This window comes from Apus apus, chromosome 3, assembly GCF_020740795.1.
Source record: "Apus apus isolate bApuApu2 chromosome 3, bApuApu2.pri.cur, whole genome shotgun sequence".
NCBI classification, from domain to species: domain Eukaryota; kingdom Metazoa; phylum Chordata; class Aves; order Apodiformes; family Apodidae; genus Apus; species Apus apus.
This window is the reverse complement of record NC_067284.1, coordinates 62,304,425-62,324,432: the sequence shown is the minus strand read 5'-3', so window position 1 is coordinate 62,324,432 and position 20,008 is coordinate 62,304,425. Positions and strand designations below refer to the sequence as shown.

The 20,008-nt window shown below is 47.3% G+C and overlaps 1 protein-coding gene across 1 annotated transcript; it reads left to right on the top strand.

Moving 5' to 3' along the window:
* Window positions 1-18,779: 18,779 nt before the first annotated feature.
* MIXL1 (Mix paired-like homeobox) lies at window positions 18,780-19,624 on the top strand. The gene is made up of 2 exons (XM_051613679.1): window positions 18,780-19,109; window positions 19,187-19,624. Exons 1-2 carry the CDS (start codon window positions 18,780-18,782, stop codon window positions 19,622-19,624), a joined length of 768 nt encoding a protein of 255 aa, XP_051469639.1.
* The last annotated feature ends 384 nt before the right edge of the window (window positions 19,625-20,008 follow it).

The window sequence follows — 20,008 nt, the reverse complement described above, 5'->3', positions numbered from 1 at the left end:
TTTTTCTGACAGAGTTACTCTGACAAAAGCCATCATTTGCATGTAGCTGTACAGACATAGGCAGGAAGAGTGTGTCTTTAACCTCACTGAAATACAGCAAAAACCCCACAAATCGCTAGTGTAGACAAGCCCTTAGGCTCCAAAATATGTGAACATAATTCCTTTTGTGTGTTGCTTATGTTACAGGCCATCATACAGTGCCTATCATTGTAGTAGTTGAGTAGCCTCTATATACCAGCAAAACAGTATTTTCCAGCTAGAGAACAAGTTCTGATACTCATAACAGCAAATGACATTTCTTTCCAGATCAAAACATGGGGAAAGAAATTCCTTCCCAGATGGAGTCCTCACCATCACTAGTGGTGTGCCCACCACCTCCCAGTAACCTGTTTGACACAGCAGACAGCAGGCTCTTGCTAATCCTCTCTATTCAAAAAGAGGGCAGTAGCAATCTTTGCTGGTTGAACCTTATCACTGTGGTGCAAAGTGCTGCATTCAGGTCAGTGAGTTTCATTCTGACCCCCTCACTACATTTTGCATGCAAAATGTAATTGTCTCACTGTTGATCACTTTAACAGAATAATCTAGTCCTGAGGCTTTGGTGGTCCCAGAATAGGCTGGTCTTGATTAGGACTCCCAAATCGCACAGAAATAAGTCAGAGTATCCAATGCCACTGGTTTGATGAAAATAATACTTATTTAGAGGCAAGTGCTCTAATGCACTACAAAATATCAAATAATTTTAATCTTTTTACACCTACGAGTCAGGAGAAAAAATCCTTCAGTAGGACTGTAAAGTCCTGAAGATTCAAAGAAGAAAATTTCTCTCATCAAATGTGAAAGAAACAAGACAACTTTTGCTATCATTTGTTAATTGGAAAAGAATCTGAGTTTTCAATTAATTTTCTTATTTGAAAGAGCTTGTTTTCCTCAAGTTGTAAAATATATTAGAGGAAAAACATGTTTTGAAAGAAGTTCTTTTTTTTATTTTTATTTTTTTTCCCAGTGACTAGTGGCAAGATCTTGCCTTCTAATGCCTTACAGGAGTTAGCTTGATGATTCTTTCTGACACCCTAAAGACTCTACAAAGAAGTGAAAGGATTAAATATATTACTTGGTCACTGTGGAAAATCATAGCCAGGGAGTCAGAACACCAGGAGCCTAAGGTTTCTATGGCTATTTTACAAGACAGTTAGCTTCATCTTGTCACCCACGTAGAATTGCAGCACTATTTTATTTTCTTTGAACAAACAGGCTTATGGCCATTTTACCAGGAAAGATCATGGAGAAGCTCATCTTGAGTGAGCTCTCACGGCAAGTGCAGTCAGGGGATCAGGCCAGCCAGCACGGATTTATGAAAGGGAGGTCTTGCTTGACCAACCTCATCTCTTTCTTTGACTATGTGACCTGCCTTTTGGATGAGGGGAGGGCTGTGGATGTTGTCTACCTGGACTTTGGTAAGGCCTTTGACAGTCTCCCACAGCATCCTCCTGGAGAAGCTGGCGAATCATGGCATAGACAAGTGTACTCTTCGCTGGGTAAAAAATTGCGTGGATGGCCAGGCCCAGAAACGGGGTCAAGTCTAGTTGGCAGCCAGTCACCAGTGGTGTCCTTCAGGGCTCCGTTTTGGGGCTGGTCTTGTTCAATATCTTTATCAGTGATCTTGATGAAGGGATTGAGTGCACCCTCAGTAGGTTTGCAGATGACACCAAATTGGGTGGGTGTGTTGATCTGCTCGAGTGTAGAAAGGCTCTGCAGAGGGACCTGAACAGGCTGGATCCATGGGCCGAGGCCAGTTGTATGAGGTTCAATAAGGGCAAGTGCCAGGTCCTGCATTTCAGTCACATCAACCCCAGGCAATGGTACAGGACTGGGGAAGAGTAGCTGATCTGCCTGGGAGTAAAGGACTTGGGGGTGCTGGTTGACAGCGGCTGAACATGGCCCAGCAGTGTGCTCAGGTGGCCAAGAAGCCAGGAGTAGTGTGACCAGCAGTAGCTGGGAGGTGACTGTGCCCCTGTACTGAGCACTGGCGAGGCCGCACCTCGAATACTGTGTTCAGTTCTGGGCCCCTAACTATAAGAAGGACACTGAGGAGCTGGAGTGTGTCCAGAGGACAGCTACCAAGCTGGTGAAGGGTCTAGAGAACAAGTCATACGGCTGAGGGAACTGGGGATGTTTAGTGTGGAGAAGAGGAGGCTGAGAGACCTCGTTGCCCTCTACAGGTACCTGAAATGAGGTTGTAGTGAAGTGGGTGTTGGCGTCTTCTCCCAAGTAAGTAACGACAGGACCAGAGGAAATGGCCTGAAGCTGTGGCAGGGAAGGTTCAGATTGGCTATTAGGAAGAATTTCTGTACTGAAAGAGTGGTCAGGCACTACCCACAGAGGTGACTGAGTCACTGTCCTTAGAGGTATTCAAGAAGTGTGTAGATGTGGCACTTCAGGGCATGCTCTAGTGGCCAAGGTTGTAGGGGTTTTTTGTGGATGTTTGTTGGTGTAGTGTGTGTGCTTGTTTGTGTTTGCTTGGGGTTTTTTTGTGCTGATGCTTGCTCTCAGTGATCTGAGAGGTCCTTTCCAACCATGACGATTTTGTGATTCTGTGATTTACTGGTCTCACTTCTAGAAGGCCACTTAGTAATTGCAAAAGCTCAGACAAAGGTAAACAAAAGCTTTGCACAAAGTCTCAGCCATCCCTATTTAGAATGGAGGCTGCTTGGTATCTGAAGAACTGAACTCTTAGTTACCAAGGGATATAATAAAATCTTAAATAATCTGCAGACTGTTAGAGGACAAATAAAGGCTCTGGCTGGGAAGTTACTGAATATTCAAGGATTTCCAGTATCCTGTTTCCTAGGTACCATTAAAACCTCACAATCTTAAATTCCACAGCAACTCAGCTCCCCCTGTGATACCATTATGTATACATGGCTGGACACGAAGTATGTGCCAGCTCTCACCTGACAGCATATTGCTACATGCTATAGCATGTAAAATCATCTCTGTCTGCTGACACAAGAAATCCCTCTTTAGCATTGCTTGTTTTAAACACCGGTATGGTGTGTGTTTGCATGGGTATTTGTACATAGAAGAAACTCATCCTGTCGTTATTCACTTGAGAGAAGAGGCCAACTCCCACCTCCCTACAACCTCCTTTCAGGTAGTCGTAGAAGGCAATGAGGTCTCCCCTCAGCCTTCGCTTCTTCAAACTAAATCCCAGCTCCCTCAGCCTCTCCTCACAGGACTTATTCTCCATACCCTTCACCAGCTTGGTAGTTCTCCTCTGGACACGCTCCAACATCTCCATGTCCTTCCTGTAGTGAGGGGCCCAGAACTGGACACAGTACTCGAGGTGTGGCCTCACCAATGCCGAGGACAAGGGCATGATCACCTCTCTACTCCACTGGGCACAGGATTCCTGATGCAGGCCAGGATGCTGTTGGCCTTCTTGGCTACCTGGGCACACTGCTGGCTCATGTTAAGTCGGCTGTCAGCCAGCACTCCCAGGTCCTTCTCTACTATTGAGCTTTCCAACCACTCACCCTCAAGCCTGTAGCTTTGTTTTAATTTGTTTTCATTTCTGAGTGCCTCTGATGTCCTTATGGATGAAACATCCCTGACGGGGAGCTGGGTGCAGCCACTGCTCAGAGACATGGCTGAACCTGTCCTGTGGTGTGTGCGTTTCCATCCCAGCGGCTTTGTCTGATGCTAAATTGTTCCTCACATTGCCTAACTGTCCTCTCATCTTTGGTAACAGCTGTGTTTAGCAGCTGGCCATTTCCTCGCAAACTGGTGAGCTCACTGCCTTCAGACCCGTGTTAGAGAAGTTTACACGTCACTTAGGAACAGGCTGTTCTTCACACACACTACAAAGGCCCCATCTGCATTACATAACAAAATTAACCTGCGTACACCACTGCGGCCACTTCGCACTGCTGGGGCTGTTGGAGAGACCTGGAGCTCAGGCTGCTTCCCGTGGCTCTGCAAGGCAGGAGGATGCAGCCCCCTAGCCTGGCTGGTCCCCACCATGGACCCCCCTGAGTCAGGGCTCAGCCCAGCAAGACTTCAAGCCACCACCACAGCAAACTTGGGCACTCATGCAATTTTTTCTGAAACTTTTCCTTGTCCATTTTTGATGTAGCTGTTGCTTCCTGGATTCATACCATTAAAGCTGTCTAATTTGGTTGCAGAAAATGTAATTGGATGGATCGCTGGTAATGTCAGCTCACCAGACAGCAGGCCTAGTGACTTGAGGAAAAGAAGCAAGCAGAACCAGAACAGCCAGACTCCTCTTCTTGCCCTGGCACTTGCTGGCTTTTGCACCACTGCGGGCAGGTCACTCAGCCTTCCCATGTCTTAGTAAAACAGAGACCCATCCCTGGAAAATGTATCAAGGTCCTCAACAGAAGGAAGTCCACAGGGTGAAATGTGGGGATTACTGCTAAATGTTAATTGTTCAGATTTTAGAAAATAATCAGCTTTATTACAGCATCCACAGTTTCAAGGCTGCCCTTAACAGAGACCCAGTTGCGACCCCATCTCCAGTACTGTGATGGTGTGTAGTTCTAGCACAATTCCACAGTCATTCATGTCACTCTTTTCACTCTGGATTAATAAATCACATTTTCTTAAACAGTCTTGTTTTATGGGAATTTTTGGCCTGATTAGGGTGTTTTCAAATATATGTGGCCACATCCAGTTAAGGACAAAAATAGCTTTAATATGTTGGATAATATATTGCTAGACTGAACAACATTCAGCAAAATCACCCAAATGAAAGGTTTGCTGCTCTGCTGTTATGATGTAGGGATCACTGATAGTACCTAGTGAAATGCTAGGTGAAAGTCAGGCTACATTGCAAAGCCAGATACAATTATCTTGCTGTTAACAAACTGTGTAAAATTACCAAGTTTGTCTAACCTTGAATTCTTCCTAGTTTCTGGGGAGTTTATGACCCAAATTCCTTGAACTACATAATAAGATGATTGCTAAAATATTTTATTTTGGTTGTGTGCGCATGAAATGGGGCAGACCAGTAATACACCAGAGACTGTGTAGAGCAGCAGCTGTTACATTTCTAAAGAGTATTACTGAGCTTTTTATAGTTGGCTGCAGTTGACATCACAGCTAAATAGAGTCTTGCTCTAAAATATGTTCCATCCAGCCTATGCAACCTTAAAGCCATGCATTGCTAGGTTTTGGGTCACAGGATTAGGTCACAGGAAGCAATGTGATGCCAGCATGGAAGTAAAGGCCTCGGGATGTGTTTCCTTCTTTTTCCTGAATCTATCAGGAGAAATGCTCTTGAAAGACTTCTTCAAGAAGAGCAGCTGCCTCTGGAGAAGAATGACAGGGTGAAACCTCTCATCTCAGTGTTCAAATCTGGCCCCAGTCAGAAATGACAGACAGCTGTAGTGACCTAGCCAGCAGGTAGCTCTCTTAGTGCCTCTCAGATCATTGTCCAGACCAAAAGAGGCTAACATCACAGTTCCTGCTTTTACACTGGTGCCACCGTGATGCTGCTGGAAGTTGGGCAAAAGCAGCTGTACAGTAAAAACCATTGGTAAGCAGCATCACACACCCAAGCCCCTTTCTGGACTAGACCAGCAGCTTCCAGAGCTTTCAGAAGAGTGCTCTGCACCATACTCACTATTAAGAAATTAACAAAGCTGTTTGGGGTAAGCTTATCCAGAATTTGAGGGTATTGAGGATAATTGTCCTTGAGCTGCAGTACAGACCTCCTGAACAAAATCTCTGCGCTGCTTTAAATACTGTCACACCACTGCCCTGAGAACTTTCTGCAGTAGCACGAGGGAACACAGTTTGGAAACAAGTCCCATAAACCTGAAGAAGGGAATTCACCACAGCGTTTCAGAGCACCTCCTGCCTGTACTCTGCAATCTCTGGAGCTAACAGAAGGGGACTAGCAACTAAGAAAAAGAGTTTGGAAAGAGTTTGGGCCAGGACAATCCTCCATGCTGTTCACCTGGACTACTATGGCACATAAAAAGCCACACACTTCCTCCACCTGCTAGAGAGATATGGCATGAGATACATTATGTGCTTTTCCCCTGTGCCTCCCTGGCACTTCCCCTCTGAGTCTGTGAATGAAGATTGTTTGGTTACCAGCTATGGTTTCCTCAAAGATCCTAGAAGACCTCATGGGGAAATTTTGATGTCTTCTTTCCCTGACCTGCTCTTTTGCATCTTGCAGGGACTTACCGACCTGGAAGAAGTCCATTGAAATGGGCATGCCAGGGTTGTCTAGCTTACCTTCACCAGGAAGGGCTGTGAAATGTGAGGAGATGGCACATCACCACAGTCTGAGAGCCTTCCCCGGGTGCTGATTAGCGGGTGTGACAGCAGTGTGTCATGGGTAAGAGCTACTGGTACAACGCCTTTCAAAATCTGCCACTGTTTACTGTCTCAAGGGTGTGATGGCACATGTTTACCTTAAAACTGCATGGACAGAAGCCTCCTCTGTGCTGGAAAACTGCATAATGCTCATAGCCAAGTGTACTGGCATGTACCTAGTGCAGCAGCCAGGAATGGTCAGCACTGCTTTCCCCCTTCCAAAATGTCAAAGGAATGCCTCTTTAAACATGTGATACCAGTGAACACTGAAGTCCTCTCCAGCCTCACCCCAAGGTTGTTGCTACCCTCTTTATACTTTGCTCCCAGCTCGCACTACCCAGAGGGACCAGCGCAGAGTGTCACATCATCTCCTTGCCAGGTAACCCATGGACTTCATGCAGGGCAATTGAGAGCAGTGCCCTACAGCATCCCCACAGCATTACTAATGCTGCCCTCTGCTCTTCTGTGCTGTCATAAAAACACAGTTCTAACAATAGTATCTCCTTTTACAAGCACTGCATTTGCTTCAAGGAGGTGAAAAATAACAGTTTGCTAATAAAATCCACACTAGGAGTATTTTGCTACTATAGTTCACCAATAAATAGGTCTAATGGAGGCACTTCCTCACAAAAAAAGTGCCAGCCAAAGCAGGTACATCCCTTGCTTATTTCTACTGCATCTGCCAGAGACACTCCTGGCAAAGATATTTCCCACTTAGCTTTCCCCTTCCTTTATACCATGCTTAAGGGTCAAATCCCAAATGGTCCAAACTTCACACGGCAAAAATAATTACAAATATTTTAACTATGGCTGTTCTGCAAGTTCTTCAAGGAGCACTTCATGACTTATTTCTTTAATGAATTCTACATGCCTACATAGAGAATATCAACAACCTGGACCCACAGATATAGAGAGGATTTCAGAGGAGTTGCTCACCTTTTGTTGTGAATTAAAAATTAGTGAGTGCATTAACGAATAAAGAAGGTCTGGTTGGGGTCATTAAGGTTGGGAATAACCTTGGTGACAGTGACCATGACAAGGTGGAGTTTAGTATTTTACAAGGGAGAAGCAGAACAGTAAGTAGGATTGCAACCTTGGACTTCCATAGGGCTAACTTCGGACTCTTCAAAGACCTACTTGCAGGAATCCCACGGGCTAAGGCTCTGGAAGGAAAGGGAGCCAAGGAAAGCTGGTCAGTTTTTAAATACCGCTTCCTCCAAGCCCAAGATAGGTGCATTCCTTCGAGTAAAACGTCAGGTAGAGGTGGTAAATGACCTGCATGGGTGAGCAAGGAACTTCTGAAGAAAATCTTGTGGAAGAAAGAAATTAACAATTTGTGGAAGAAGGGACTTGACACTTAGGAGAACTATAGGGTTGTTGTCAGGGTATGTAAGAAGGCAACAAAAAAGGCCAAAGCTCTTTTAGAACTTAAAACTGTCAAAGGAAGTAAAAGAGAAAAGAAAGAGCTTCTTCAAATACATCAGTAGTAACAGAAAGAATAGGGAAAATGTGGGCCCACTGCTGAATCAGGTGGGAGCCCTGGTAACAGAGGACGCAGAGAAGGCAGAGTTACTGAATTCCTTCTGTGCTTCTGTCTTTTCACCCAAGACCAGCCCTGGTGAATCCCAGACCCTGGATGTAAGAGATAAGGCCTGGAGGAAGGAAGACTCTCCACTGGTCAAAGAGGACTGGGTTAGAGATCAGTTGGGTAAATAGAATATACACAAATCCATGGCCCTGATGGGATGCACCCACGAGTGTTGAGAGAGCTGGCTGATGTTGTTGCTCTACCACTCTCCATCATTTTAGAAAGATCATGGCAAACAGGAGAGGTGCCTGAAGACTGGAGGAAAGCCAGTATCACTCTAGTCTTTGAAAAGGGCAAGAAGAATGATCCAGGAAACTAAAGACCAGTCAATCTCACCCCCATCCCTGGAAAAATGATGGAGTGACTAATTTTGGAGGTCATCTCTAAGCACATGGAAGAGAAGAAGGTTACCTGTAGTGGCCAGCATGGATTTACCAAGGAGAAATCATGCTTGACTAATCTGATAGCCTTCTATGATGTTGTGTCTGGATGGATAGATACAGGGACACCAGTGGATGTAGTCTACCTTGACCTTAGCAAGGCTTTTGACACTGTCTCCTATAACATCCTTGTGAGCAAACTCGGGAAGAGTGGGGTAGAAGAGTGGACAGTGAGGTGGATTGAGAACTGGCTAAACAATAAAGCCCAGAGGGTGGTGATCAATGGTGCAGAGTCCAGCTGGAGACTTGTAACCAGTGGAGTCCCCCAGGGATCAGTGCTGGGTCCAGTTCTGTTCAACATCTTAATCAATGACCTGGATTAGCAGACAGAGTGTATCCTCAGCAAGTTTGCTGATGATACAAATCTGGGAAGATTGGCTGATTCACAGGAAGGCTGTGGGGCCATTCAGTGAGATTTGGACAGAAAGGAGAGCTGGGCAAAGGGGAGCCTAATGAGGTTCAACAAGAATAAGTGCAGAGTCCTGCTCCTGGGAAGGAACAACAAAATGCACCAGTACAGGTTAGGAGCTGACGTGCTAGAAATCAGCTCCATGGAGAAGGACTTTGGAGTCCTGGTGGACAACAAGTTATCCATGGGACAACAATGGGCCCTTGTGGCCAAGAAGGCCAAGGGTATCTTTGGGTGCATTAAGAAGAGTGTGTCCAGCAGATTGAGGGAGGTTCTCCTCCCCCTCTACTCTGCCCTAGTGAGACCACATCTGGAGTATTGTGTCCAATTCTGGGCTTGCCTGTTCAAGAGGGACAGGGATCTACTCCAGAGAGTCCAATGGAGGATGATTAAGGGGCTGGAACTCCTGCCTTACTAGGAAAGGCTGAGAGACCTGGGGCTTTTCAGTCTAGAGAGGAGAAGATGAAGGGGGGATCTAATTAATGTATATAAATACATGAGGGCTGGGCATCAAGAAGGCAGGGACAATCCCTTTTCACTTGTGCCCTGTGATAGGAGAAGGGGCAATGTATTTAAACTTGAGCACAAGAAGTTCCACCTCAACATGAACTTCTTTACTGTGAGAGTCACAGAGCACTGGGATAGGCTCCCCAGAGAGGTTGTGGAGTCTTCTTCTCTGGAGACTTTCAAGACCTGTCTGGATGCCTTTCTGAGTCATCTGCCCTAGTTTTTGGTCCTGCTATGGCAGGGGGGTTGTGCTCGATGATCTTCAGAGGTCCCTTCCAACCCCTAACATTCTATGATTCTGTGATTCTGTGTTTCTGACTGTGTGATGTGGTCCACAATTTGCATCTGCTGAAAACACCGGCAAGAGTTTGAGAACTGACCCTGGGAAATGTGGACACAGAAAAGAGGTCAGGCAGACCTGCAGTGTCTGGTCTTCTGCAGCTTTTTGTGCATACACACTTTACATGGTCCTAAGTAAAATTCCCATCTGAAACCAGCTTTTCCACTTTGGTTAGCCAAAGGAATCTGGTGAAGCTGCATTGCTGCAAGGTTAGATAAAGGTCTGGAGAGGAGGAAGCAGGCACTAATTCTGCTCTGCAACAGGAACCCTTTGTGTCTCTGCCAGCATGCAATAAACCTTCCCTACAGCAATGGGACCACAGGCAAGTTTATGGTGGGGTTTGATGTATAAGTCTGGACAGCCCAGACCTGGCTAATTGCTCTTAATGGCAACCTGCTGCACTGGAAAGCTGAAATACAAAGACTTGTTTCAGATGAAGGACGTCAGTGCTCACACACACATTCTAGACACTTCATTAAGATGAGGAAAGAGTGCAACATACTGCAGTTTGCTTGTGTGGGCACCTGTGTGGCTCTTCTCATCTCACAGATAGAAATTATCCTGCTCCCTCAAGCAGAAGCCTTGGTCCATGCAGCCAGTGGAAAGATCACCATTTGTCTGAAGAGATGCAAAATCAAGCTCTGTGGGCAGGGAGGATCAGTATTCGGCCTGTCAGGATTTTTAGTGGCAGGAGGTTCCCTGTTTCTCCTGGACTGCTCTGTACAGGCCTTTACTCCTCCTTCCTTATCTGATAAGAAAGATAAAACACAGAGGAAGGAGAGTTCAACCAGGAGAGATTAATCAAAGGAAATTCCTTATCTTCTCACTTTTGCCCTTTGAAGACTCCAACTTTTTTTTATCCTGGCAAAATTTGAGAGAAATACAGCCTTTTTTAAAATGCTGCAAAACCAGAATGCTGCTATGCTGGCACTGACCAATACACACAAGATATAAAAAAACTGGGTGATGCTGTGATTGGTGTGATATTGTTCCCCTTTTTTAAATGTCCAGCCACTGGCATAAAGATGTTTTCTACATCAGTGAGACTGAGGGAAGTGGCAGAAGATAGCAGCAGTGGAACTGCAAATGGAAACCTACACTACAATGCTGCTGCATCCCTTTCTGATCACTCAGCCTTGCAGCAAACTCTGGTCACTCCTTTCTACCTTCTCTTACCTCAAAAACCGTAAGACAGCACCCCAGATATGAAGATACAACAGCAAAAGAGGAAAAATGTGGTCTTTCAAGGACCTGGGGGATGGCTAAGACGGCAGTAGAGAGCTGCTACAGTCAATGGCACCTGGAGTCACTCTCCAGCTTGGATTGGAGTTGTCTCATTTGGAGTAATAAATGTATTTGCTCTTTGGCATGTGTCCAGCAGCATGGAGAAACTTCTGGGGAGTGGGGAAGAAAAGCCATCAAGGCAAGAATTCTTAAAACCTCCAAGTAATATTTATAAGACAGGCTTGGTCAAATGCAATAGAGACGGGAAAGAACTGGAGGGACTAAAAGATAACAGATAAAGAGATAAAAGTCCCAGGAAAATGAAAGCGAGGAAGACCTTCAGACAACAAAGGAGAGGATTAGACTAAGGAGGTGACAAGGGTGTGCCCTTGGCAAATGGGGTCAAAGTAAAATAGAAAAATAACCCTACTAGAAATAAAAGCAGAGGAGCTGAGCTTGAATAATGGGGGAAGAAAGCCAGCTGTCATAGGAAATGGAGATGAGAGAACGAGAGGCATTTTGAAGGTCTGATGCAAGAGCTGCCTGAGCAGAGCATCCTGGGGGTGGGCACCAGCCCAGGGGGAGTGCAGGGACGTCCTAAAGAGTGTTTGCAGAGAGAAGTGAGGAAGCACACAGGATGGTATTGGACAGTGTTTGCAGAGAGAAGTGAGGAAGCACACAGGATGGTATTGGACAGTGTTTGCAGAGAGAAGTGAGGAAGCACACAGGATGGTATTGGACAGTTTATCTGAAATGGCAGGAGGATGGGATAGTGGGGGAGGAAGATGCAGATACTTTTCTGTACAAATGCGTGGAGCTTCTGTTTAAGTCAGACACTAGAAAATTGTGCCATGGGCTTACAAGAACCTGGATAACCCACGGGAAATAATGCCTACTGGGTTAATTGTGTGGTATTTTCCTTTCTTTTTCTTTTCTTTAGTGTGATTTTAAATAACAAAGAAATATGAGTCAATTCATGCACGGAAGATAATTCATCAAATGGCAGAGAAACTTCTGCACTCTCCAACTTTGATCTCTCAAAACTGCTGATTTAATGATCAACTGCAAATCCCCAACTTAGGTGGCACTGCCTACCTTCCATCTACCTGTTAAAGCTGAAAATCTTCCAACCTGTACAGAGTTCGGAAATTCTTTGAAATTAAACACCCCAGAAAAAAATGCTAAAGCAAACCAAAATAGTTTTGTTACAAATGCCGTGATAGACAGGAGAACAACAGTCCCTTGTCTCCAAAACTTAACTACAAAATAAGCTGGGAAGTATTTATAATTAATTGTAAGACTGAAGCCAGAGCACCAGCCTTGGCACATGCCTGAGCAGCAGCAAGGAAGAGTGGAAAGTCAGTTGAAGGATTCTCCAGTCAGTACCACTCAGAGAGGGAAGACTTGTGGATAGCACCAGAGCAGCCAGGAGCAGAGAATGATACTGGATCCATGTTCATATTGTAACAGGTATCTGACCTTACCAAGAAAGCTCTAGTTCTCTGTGGGTCTTTTTTCTCAATAACCATGAGATGTAAGCTTTACAACAACAAGGGACACTGAGACAGATACCAAACACTGCAAGACAGAAAAAGAGAATCTTGTGACTGTCCTTTGCTGAATGTAGAAGAAAGACCTCACCACATGCAGGGGATGATGATAAGTGTTTAGGAGTCTGACAAGAAAAGGTACAAAACAATGTCTTAACACTGCTTGCTAAGGCCAAGGAGCCTGAAAAGGAAGGCAGGAGACTGTTCAGAGCTTTTTTTTCTGTTTCTCAGTGCTTTCAACAGAGGATGTTGCCTTTCCACTATATATCACCCTGCCCTCCCCCGCCAGCCCTGCTGTGTGTGTGTATTCTGGCAGCACCCTGCAAGGCTGCCTCTCCTAAGTGCGTGCTGTATGAAAGGGAGGTAAACAGGGTCCTGTCTTTTTCCTTAGCTTTTCTGTTCTTCTTTGTTTGTTTGTTTGTTTGTTTTGTTTCACTGCAGAGAAAGAGCTTATTCCTTTGCTTGTACAGTGAGTTAATTAAACATTACTGGGAGTTCAGATAACTCAGTAATTTTATGGAGACAACCACCTGCATCAACAGTTGTTATAAGATGGGGTATGACCTTGTTCAGAGTATGCAAGTAAGCAAAGCAAGATGTTGAGTTCTATTACATAGCAGCTTTAGGTTCTCTCACAGTACCACATGATATAAAATCAGAGAGATAAATTGCAACAAAAAATTGTTTAAGCCTAGAGCTTGCTGCCACAGCAATCTCTGTGGGATTGGCCACTCACTGGGGAGGCATCATTGAGAGTAAGGTACATGCATCCTGCCATGCTCAGGGTATCTCAAAACTCAAAGGCAGGCTGAAGTTTAACAGTGTCTAAATTCAACCCTAAATATCCCCTGCCCTTTCTACCAGCCTCTCCTACCTCCAGCGAGCTTCCTCCCTATTGCCCTTTTCTTTCCCCTTTCCCACCCCCACCCTCAGCTTTCAACTCACTCACACTCCCAAATCCTTGATCTTCCTCTCCTTCCAAAGGCCGGGAGCCAGCTGCCAACCATCAGACATACTCTGCCCTTGTCCCTTTGCTACCTCTGGGTCTCTTCTGAACCTGGGCATCTCACCCCAAATCTGTTCCTGTTGGGATTTAGCAAATGCAGCCCCTTGATCTTTTCATATGCATTTGCCAGGTTTTTAGGCCTCCCCCACTTTCTTCAAGGCTTTCTGTATGTCTGAAGCTCTTATCAACTCCTTGGAACAGAATACACGAATGGCACCACCAGGTCTTGAAGTCACGTCTCACACCTCTCAGGAAATGGCTTACCCCACCAAGTCACATCCCCCTCCTAAGCACAGGGCTTAAGTCACAAGATAATACTAATTCCTTGTTGCCAAAAACAGAGAGAGAAAGCAGTTTAATTTTCAAAGGAAAATAGATCACACATATATAGATTTAATCAGATCCTAGCCAAGCAAGACAGTTATCTTTCAGAGAAGACACACCTGCCTGTCACATTGTATTTATTTTAATCCCGTGGAAGATGCGTTCATAGAGTTGCTGGGCAAGACTGGCCCTTTACTTTATGAGCTGATATAACTGGTGGCACTGCAGCTGGGCTGGACTGCGTGAGCACTGTGCTGTGATGGGGACTGATGCCACCAGGGTCTGACATCATTCTGGGTCTCCAATGCAACAGGGTCCATCACGTATTTCTTACCTGTAGGGGGGTTCAGCCCAGCCCCCCTTGGTCACAAGTCAGGATTCAGGATACTGCAGCCACACAGCCATGGGTCAATGGTCAGCCACACCACAGGGACAGCAGCTGCTCCCTTTCACTCCCCAGCCCCAGTGTGCAGGAGTGTGGCTGAGTCACGCTTCTGACCTTGTAGTAAGGCACTGGATCCACTTTACTGTCTCACAGGTGGAGGGGAGCTTGAGGGTCAGAGACAAATACAGCCATCTCCGTTTTATCGATGGTGAAGCTGAGGTACAGAAGTCAGCATTTTGTCTGGGACCACAAAGGAGACCAGAGAGAGAGCCATGAATGCAACAGTGGCACCCTCCGCATGCAGCACTTTTCAAACAAGGCACCATACTGATCACCCCCACCACACACCTGCAATGGGAATGGCATTGCTCAAAGCATGAGCGTGCCATTGCCCATCCCTCCACATCAGGTATGCTTCCCAGGATGCCCAGGAAGACAAACCCCCTCTTCTCTGTAGAGTGCTGATCCCTGTCTTCAGGGAGGCTGCGATCTGTTCTGGGACTCCTCTAGGAGAGGATGATGTGCAGGGTGAGGCAGTGAGGACATCCTCAGCACCCTGCTGGGGCTCTGGTGAGGAGGAGCTGTCAGAGACACAGCTGAACTTCCAAGATGGACAGGCAGCTCAGGTCTCTCAAGAATACACTACAAGACTTCTACAAACTATGCCAAAGTGAGGAGTTCACACAGGGAAGACCTGATATGCCTTTAAAGCATTTGAAGGCTGGAGGGAGCTTTGCGACACTAACTAGAAGCAATTGGAGGGAAATTAAGCATTCAGCTAAAGATTTCCTCTTAGGCAAAATAAAAAAACCCTCAAAACTGAAGACTGGCATGCAGTAATGATTTTTCCTATCAGGGCCCTGCTAGAGAAGCTGGAATTTATACAGCATTTTCATGCCAGCAGAAGCTCTGGAGCAAATGTAGTTATGTGTGCAACCATAAAAACGTGCCCGGTCTGTAATTAATTTTATTTGTGAGATAATTATACAGGCATTGCTTGTTCAGTATACCTTAAACTTAAGCTAAGTCTTAGCAGCAAAAATGTGGTTTTGGTTTTTCTTAAACTTTCTGTAAATTAATGAAATCAGGTTTGTGTGAACAGTGTTCCTTTTTTTGGACAGTCTCCTAGTACAAGCTTTGGAACCTGTTGGTCAGCTTCAATTAAAGCTGATGTACGAATCAAGATCTCCAAGATACCAAGAGTCTTTGCAAGTTTAGTCAGGTAGACAAGAGAATGCTTAATTTGCACTACTAAAATATTCAATCTCAGGTTTAGACACCAGATAATTCAGGTTAAAGACAGTCACCAAAATGGAAAAAAAAAAAAAAAAAAAGCTTTGCTGGAATGAGAAAATACCATGAAAGAGCTGTCTCTCTTCAGAGTCCTAGAAGGAACAAAATTATGTGATAAGCTAGAGGAGTTTGAACACAGCCAAGGCTGCACTAATGGTTAAAAACACTGCATGGTGCATGGCACATCCCATCGTGTCTCATCCCCTCCAGGACTGAGCAGCAGCACTGCTCCTGTGTGTTAGTTATCTAAAGGGGTGCATTTGTTTTGGCAGCAGACACAACTGAATGTCACACTGCCACCTACTCCTGCTATGCTTTCTGGGATGTCTCCCGAGCCCCAGCTTGTCAAGCCATGTAAGGCAGGATCTTAAGCTGCACATTTAAATGATGACCTTGTGGCTCTCAATAGCCTGAGAGGAGCTCCCTAGCTGGATGTGCAAAAGGCTGAAAAGTCAGCAGGCCCGGAAACCCTGCAAGGGCACATCTCTTTGTCCAAAATCTCAGTGTTTCAGAGGCTGTCTTATAATTGCTGGATGCTTGGAATTGGTAGCGGTGACATGATAATATGTTCTCCACCTGCAGCTTAAAGCTGTGTTTTCATGGCAGGTACAGGTGCATTTTGTATTTTGAGAGTCCCCTCAGTGCAGGTACCTCAGTGCAGGGATACTGCCAGCACGGACAATAGCATAAGGAGTTTCTTGATAAATAAATGTAATAATCAGCCTCCAAAGCAGGCTTTAATCCCTGTTATCTACACAAGACAGTCTGCTCTTCCCTTATAGATACCTATCTCACTTTTAGACATCTTAATTTGAAAAAGTAAGCCACTTCTGGACTTAGGTCATAGCTTCTGCATCTTGAGGGAAGAAAACCCCCTCCTTTGTGCCTAGACAGGGTACAAATCATAGAATCATAGAACCATTAAGGTTGAAAGAGACCTTCAAGATTATCGAATCCAACCGTAATTCAACTACCACAACTGCTAAACTATGTCCACATCTAGCACCACATCTAACCACTTCTTGAACACCTTCAGGGATGGTGACCCCACCACCTCCCTGGGCAGCCTGTTCCAATGTCTCACCACTCATTTAGTAAATAAATTTTTCCTAATATCCAACCTAAACCTCCCCTGGCACATCTTAAACCCATTTCCTCTCATCCTCCTCACTACTTAATAAGTATGCAGAACAGGAAGGGACAAAAGTCTGAATTACTTCCTAAATGCTTAGGCACAGCTCCATGCAGTTGCTGGCACCTTCAAGGCATTGGAAATTTCCTTGTCAGACTCTAAGGGGCACAGCAGGATGCAAAGCTTCTTGTTGGGGAAAGGAAACTCAGCCAAATCCAGATGCTGTGTTTTTCTTGCTGCAGGAGGCATGCTGCAGCACCTCACTGGCACCATTTTAAGCACACCACTGGGATGACATGCTGTGGGAGCTGCAGAGCAGCGTGCCAACACTGGAAGGGGAGACAACTGGTAGAAGAATCAGTAAAGAGCTGTCTTTTGTGCCATTCTGCTCTCCTAGGAGTGGGCAAAAGCCTCCTACTGTGATCTCCACCTAACAGCACACTCCTTTACAATTAGAGCACTCTCCCCCTTGCCTCTTTTCCGTCTTAGATCCCCTTCAAACCACATCAATACAGAAGGGTGGCCACGAGGATCCAGCAGAGGAAATTAGTGTGTAATGCTCTGAGCAACAGGAAAATAAAATTCCTGGACTCTGGTCTTGCCCCAGAATTGGCTTTTGCATCCAGCACGTACTGCTAGTACACAGGACTCATCACCAAGATGTATCAACACGCTCGTATCACCGAGTGCGCTCAGAAAAGGAAACTGAGGCAGAGAGAGTGGATGTATACAGGGGCCAGCAGCAAAGGTGTGCAGCCAGGCAGTGAAGACAGGCCTGCAGTCACTCACAGGTGAACTGTGGGATCATCTGCTGGAAAACACAGTGGTCTGCAGATGAGTGATTCAGTGACTGGACATGAGCCCTACACCCTAGAGCCTGAGTGTGTAATTCCAGGCTGCTCACGATTCAATCCCAGCATTGCAGGGGCACCCAGCTTGTTTTATGGAGCTTCCTACTCCGTATTGCAGAACTAGCTGTCAGACTGCTCTGGTGTACAAGATCTATTACAATGAAGTTTTTTTCTTCCACTGTAACAAAGTGGGCTTTTGTTTTCAATGACCTATAAATGTTGTATCTGTGTCACTTACTGAAAGCTTTCAGGCCTGGGAAACGTCTCCACTAATTTCCTCATCAGGGGAAGCATGTTAGCTGCTGTTACGAGATAGCTATTGGCACACCTCCGATACAGCAAAGTGCAAAGGGAACTGAAGAGGCTTTTGGCCTGAAGGGTATCAGTAGCAGTCAAGAGATCAAAGAGTAAGCCCATTTCCAGATTTATGAGTTGGGAATAGGTCTGTTAGCTCCCAGTACTGACTCTTCCCTGAGCATGTATTCAATATATGTTGTTGAAGTAGTTGTCTTAATGGGAAGTCTGACGCTGAAAACCAACACTCCTGGACAGTCTGTCTCAGTTTCATCCTCTTCTAACTCATCATCAGATCCAGTTGGTGGCAGTCCTAGGAGCACCCCCAGATGGTGCTGAAGTGCCTGGGCATTGTGAGCGGGAGCACAGAGGCATTAGCAAGTGGGTAGAAAAAGGTGATGACACCACCTTCTGTCTCTGCCCAGTCTGCCGGGGCTCTCCAGGTGCATTTAATTTGCATCTTAAAAAGAAAGAGCTGTTCCTGCAGCAGACACAGCAGGAGGCTGTACACCAGCCGCACAGCTTATAGTAAGGAACTGCAAAGTGAGCAGCTGAGAAGAGATAACTTTTGTTTACTTTGAGTCTCACACCATGCAAGATCCCTTGCTCTCCAATGTGGACAGCTGCTGGAAAACACCCACCTCTAGACCAACAGCTGGAGGAAGCAAACTCCATACCTCTATCAGCCCAGATGTTGTACTGAAAATAATCCACCTGTGGGATTAGGCCCTACACGGGGTGCCAACAGCCCAACACCATGTTGTTTTTTCCCACAGAAGGTGTATGCAAACCCTGCTCTGCTCTCCCTTTTGCTGCCCGTGTTTCGTGCAGAGGCTCGAGGGCTGCCAGCCATCACACATCCCGTCGGGAACGGTGTCGAGACCTGTGGGCTAAGCAAGGCAGCAGAGGCTCGAGCAGGCACCCCATCGAGGTGCTGAGGGTGAGGTGGATCAGCAGGGTGCCCAAACCTCCGCGCCCACCTGTCCCAAGAGGCCGTGCCCTTCCCGTCGAACACCCGCCCCTGCCGAGCCCCCTCCCCGGCTATAAAGGGCAACGGGGCAGCCTAAGCGCTCTCCTCCCCCGCTGCCATGGCTGCGCTGCACGTCGGGGAGCCCCCAGCGGAGCCGCCCGACTTCCCCGCAGGCAGGTGGGCGGGCGGTGGTGGGCACGGCCTGGCCTCACCCGTCCTCAGGGCCCTTCCTCCGGCGGAGCCGGGCCGGCCGCCCGCGGGCCGGGCCGGGGGTGCGGCGGAGCCGTCGGAGATGGGGCCGGCGGCCTCGCAGCGTCGGAAGCGGACCAGCTTCACGGCGGCGCAGCTGGAGACTCTCGAGCTGGTGTTCCAGGACACCATGTACCCTGACATCTATCTGCGGGAGAAGCTGGCCGACGCCACGCAGATCCCCGAATCCCGCATCCAGGTGAGGGGCGCCGGCTGCACCGCCCAGGGCCACCCCCCGGCCTCCCTCCTGCCCTCACCGCTGCCCTCTCTCCCCAGGTCTGGTTCCAGAACCGACGAGCCAAGTCCCGCCGCCAGCGGGGACCGCCCCACCCCAGCTCTGCCGTCGAGCCGTCGCCGGGCTACCCGCGGCCGCCTCGCTTCGGCCCCCTACGGCCCCCGCAGCGGCCCCGCTACGCCCTCTCCAGCCTGACCCAGCTGGTCCAGAACAAGAGGGGCACGGCCCCCCACGAGTGGTCGCCGGTAGCCCCCTTCCCCCCGGGTCCCGGCTTCGAGCGCTTCCCGCCCAGCCAGCCCGGCGGCGCCGGGGCCGCCTCTTTCGCGGGGCCCCCGGCGGCAGCAGCCCGCCCCTGCCCGCCGGCTCGCCCCTTCTGCGGGCAGTACTCGCCCGTCTCCGACGCCGAGGACACCAGCGGCTACTCGGGGTCGGGCTCGGAGTGGGAGGAGAATGCCCTTTCCGCCTTCCGCCTTCTCTGAGAGCAGCCGCTGGCGGGGCGCGGGCCGGGGGGGCTCAGCCCCGGCCTGCGTGCGACATCCTCACCCGTCAAGCCCCGTCCTGGGGAATGAGGGTCAGGGAGGATCTCGCATCCCCGCACTAGCTCACCCCTGCTCTGCGACTGTTGCACTTTATCCGGTAGTCAGTGATGTTACCTATTTATTTAAGAAACATACGGGTCAGCTCCATCAGCTGAGGGCATTTTTCTACGCTGTATTTAAAGACTTCTGTTAGGATGTTTTATGTTCTTAATGAACCTTCTTTAGTAAAAAAGCTAACCAAATCCACTGTGGGGATGGGGGCTGGTCTGTTGTAAATTTTTGACAGAGGGGAAAAAAAAAAATAAAGGTTTACATTTTTGCTCC

Bases quoted from the DNA above. Each gene is read 5' to 3' on its own strand.
- MIXL1 (XM_051613679.1), top strand. From the start codon at position 18,780: ATGGCTGCGCTGCACGTCGGGGAGCCCCCAGCGGAGCCGCCCGACTTC. The intron at 19,110-19,186 runs GTGAGGGGCGCC...CTCTCTCCCCAG, and splicing joins TCCCCGAATCCCGCATCCAG to GTCTGGTTCCAGAACCGACG.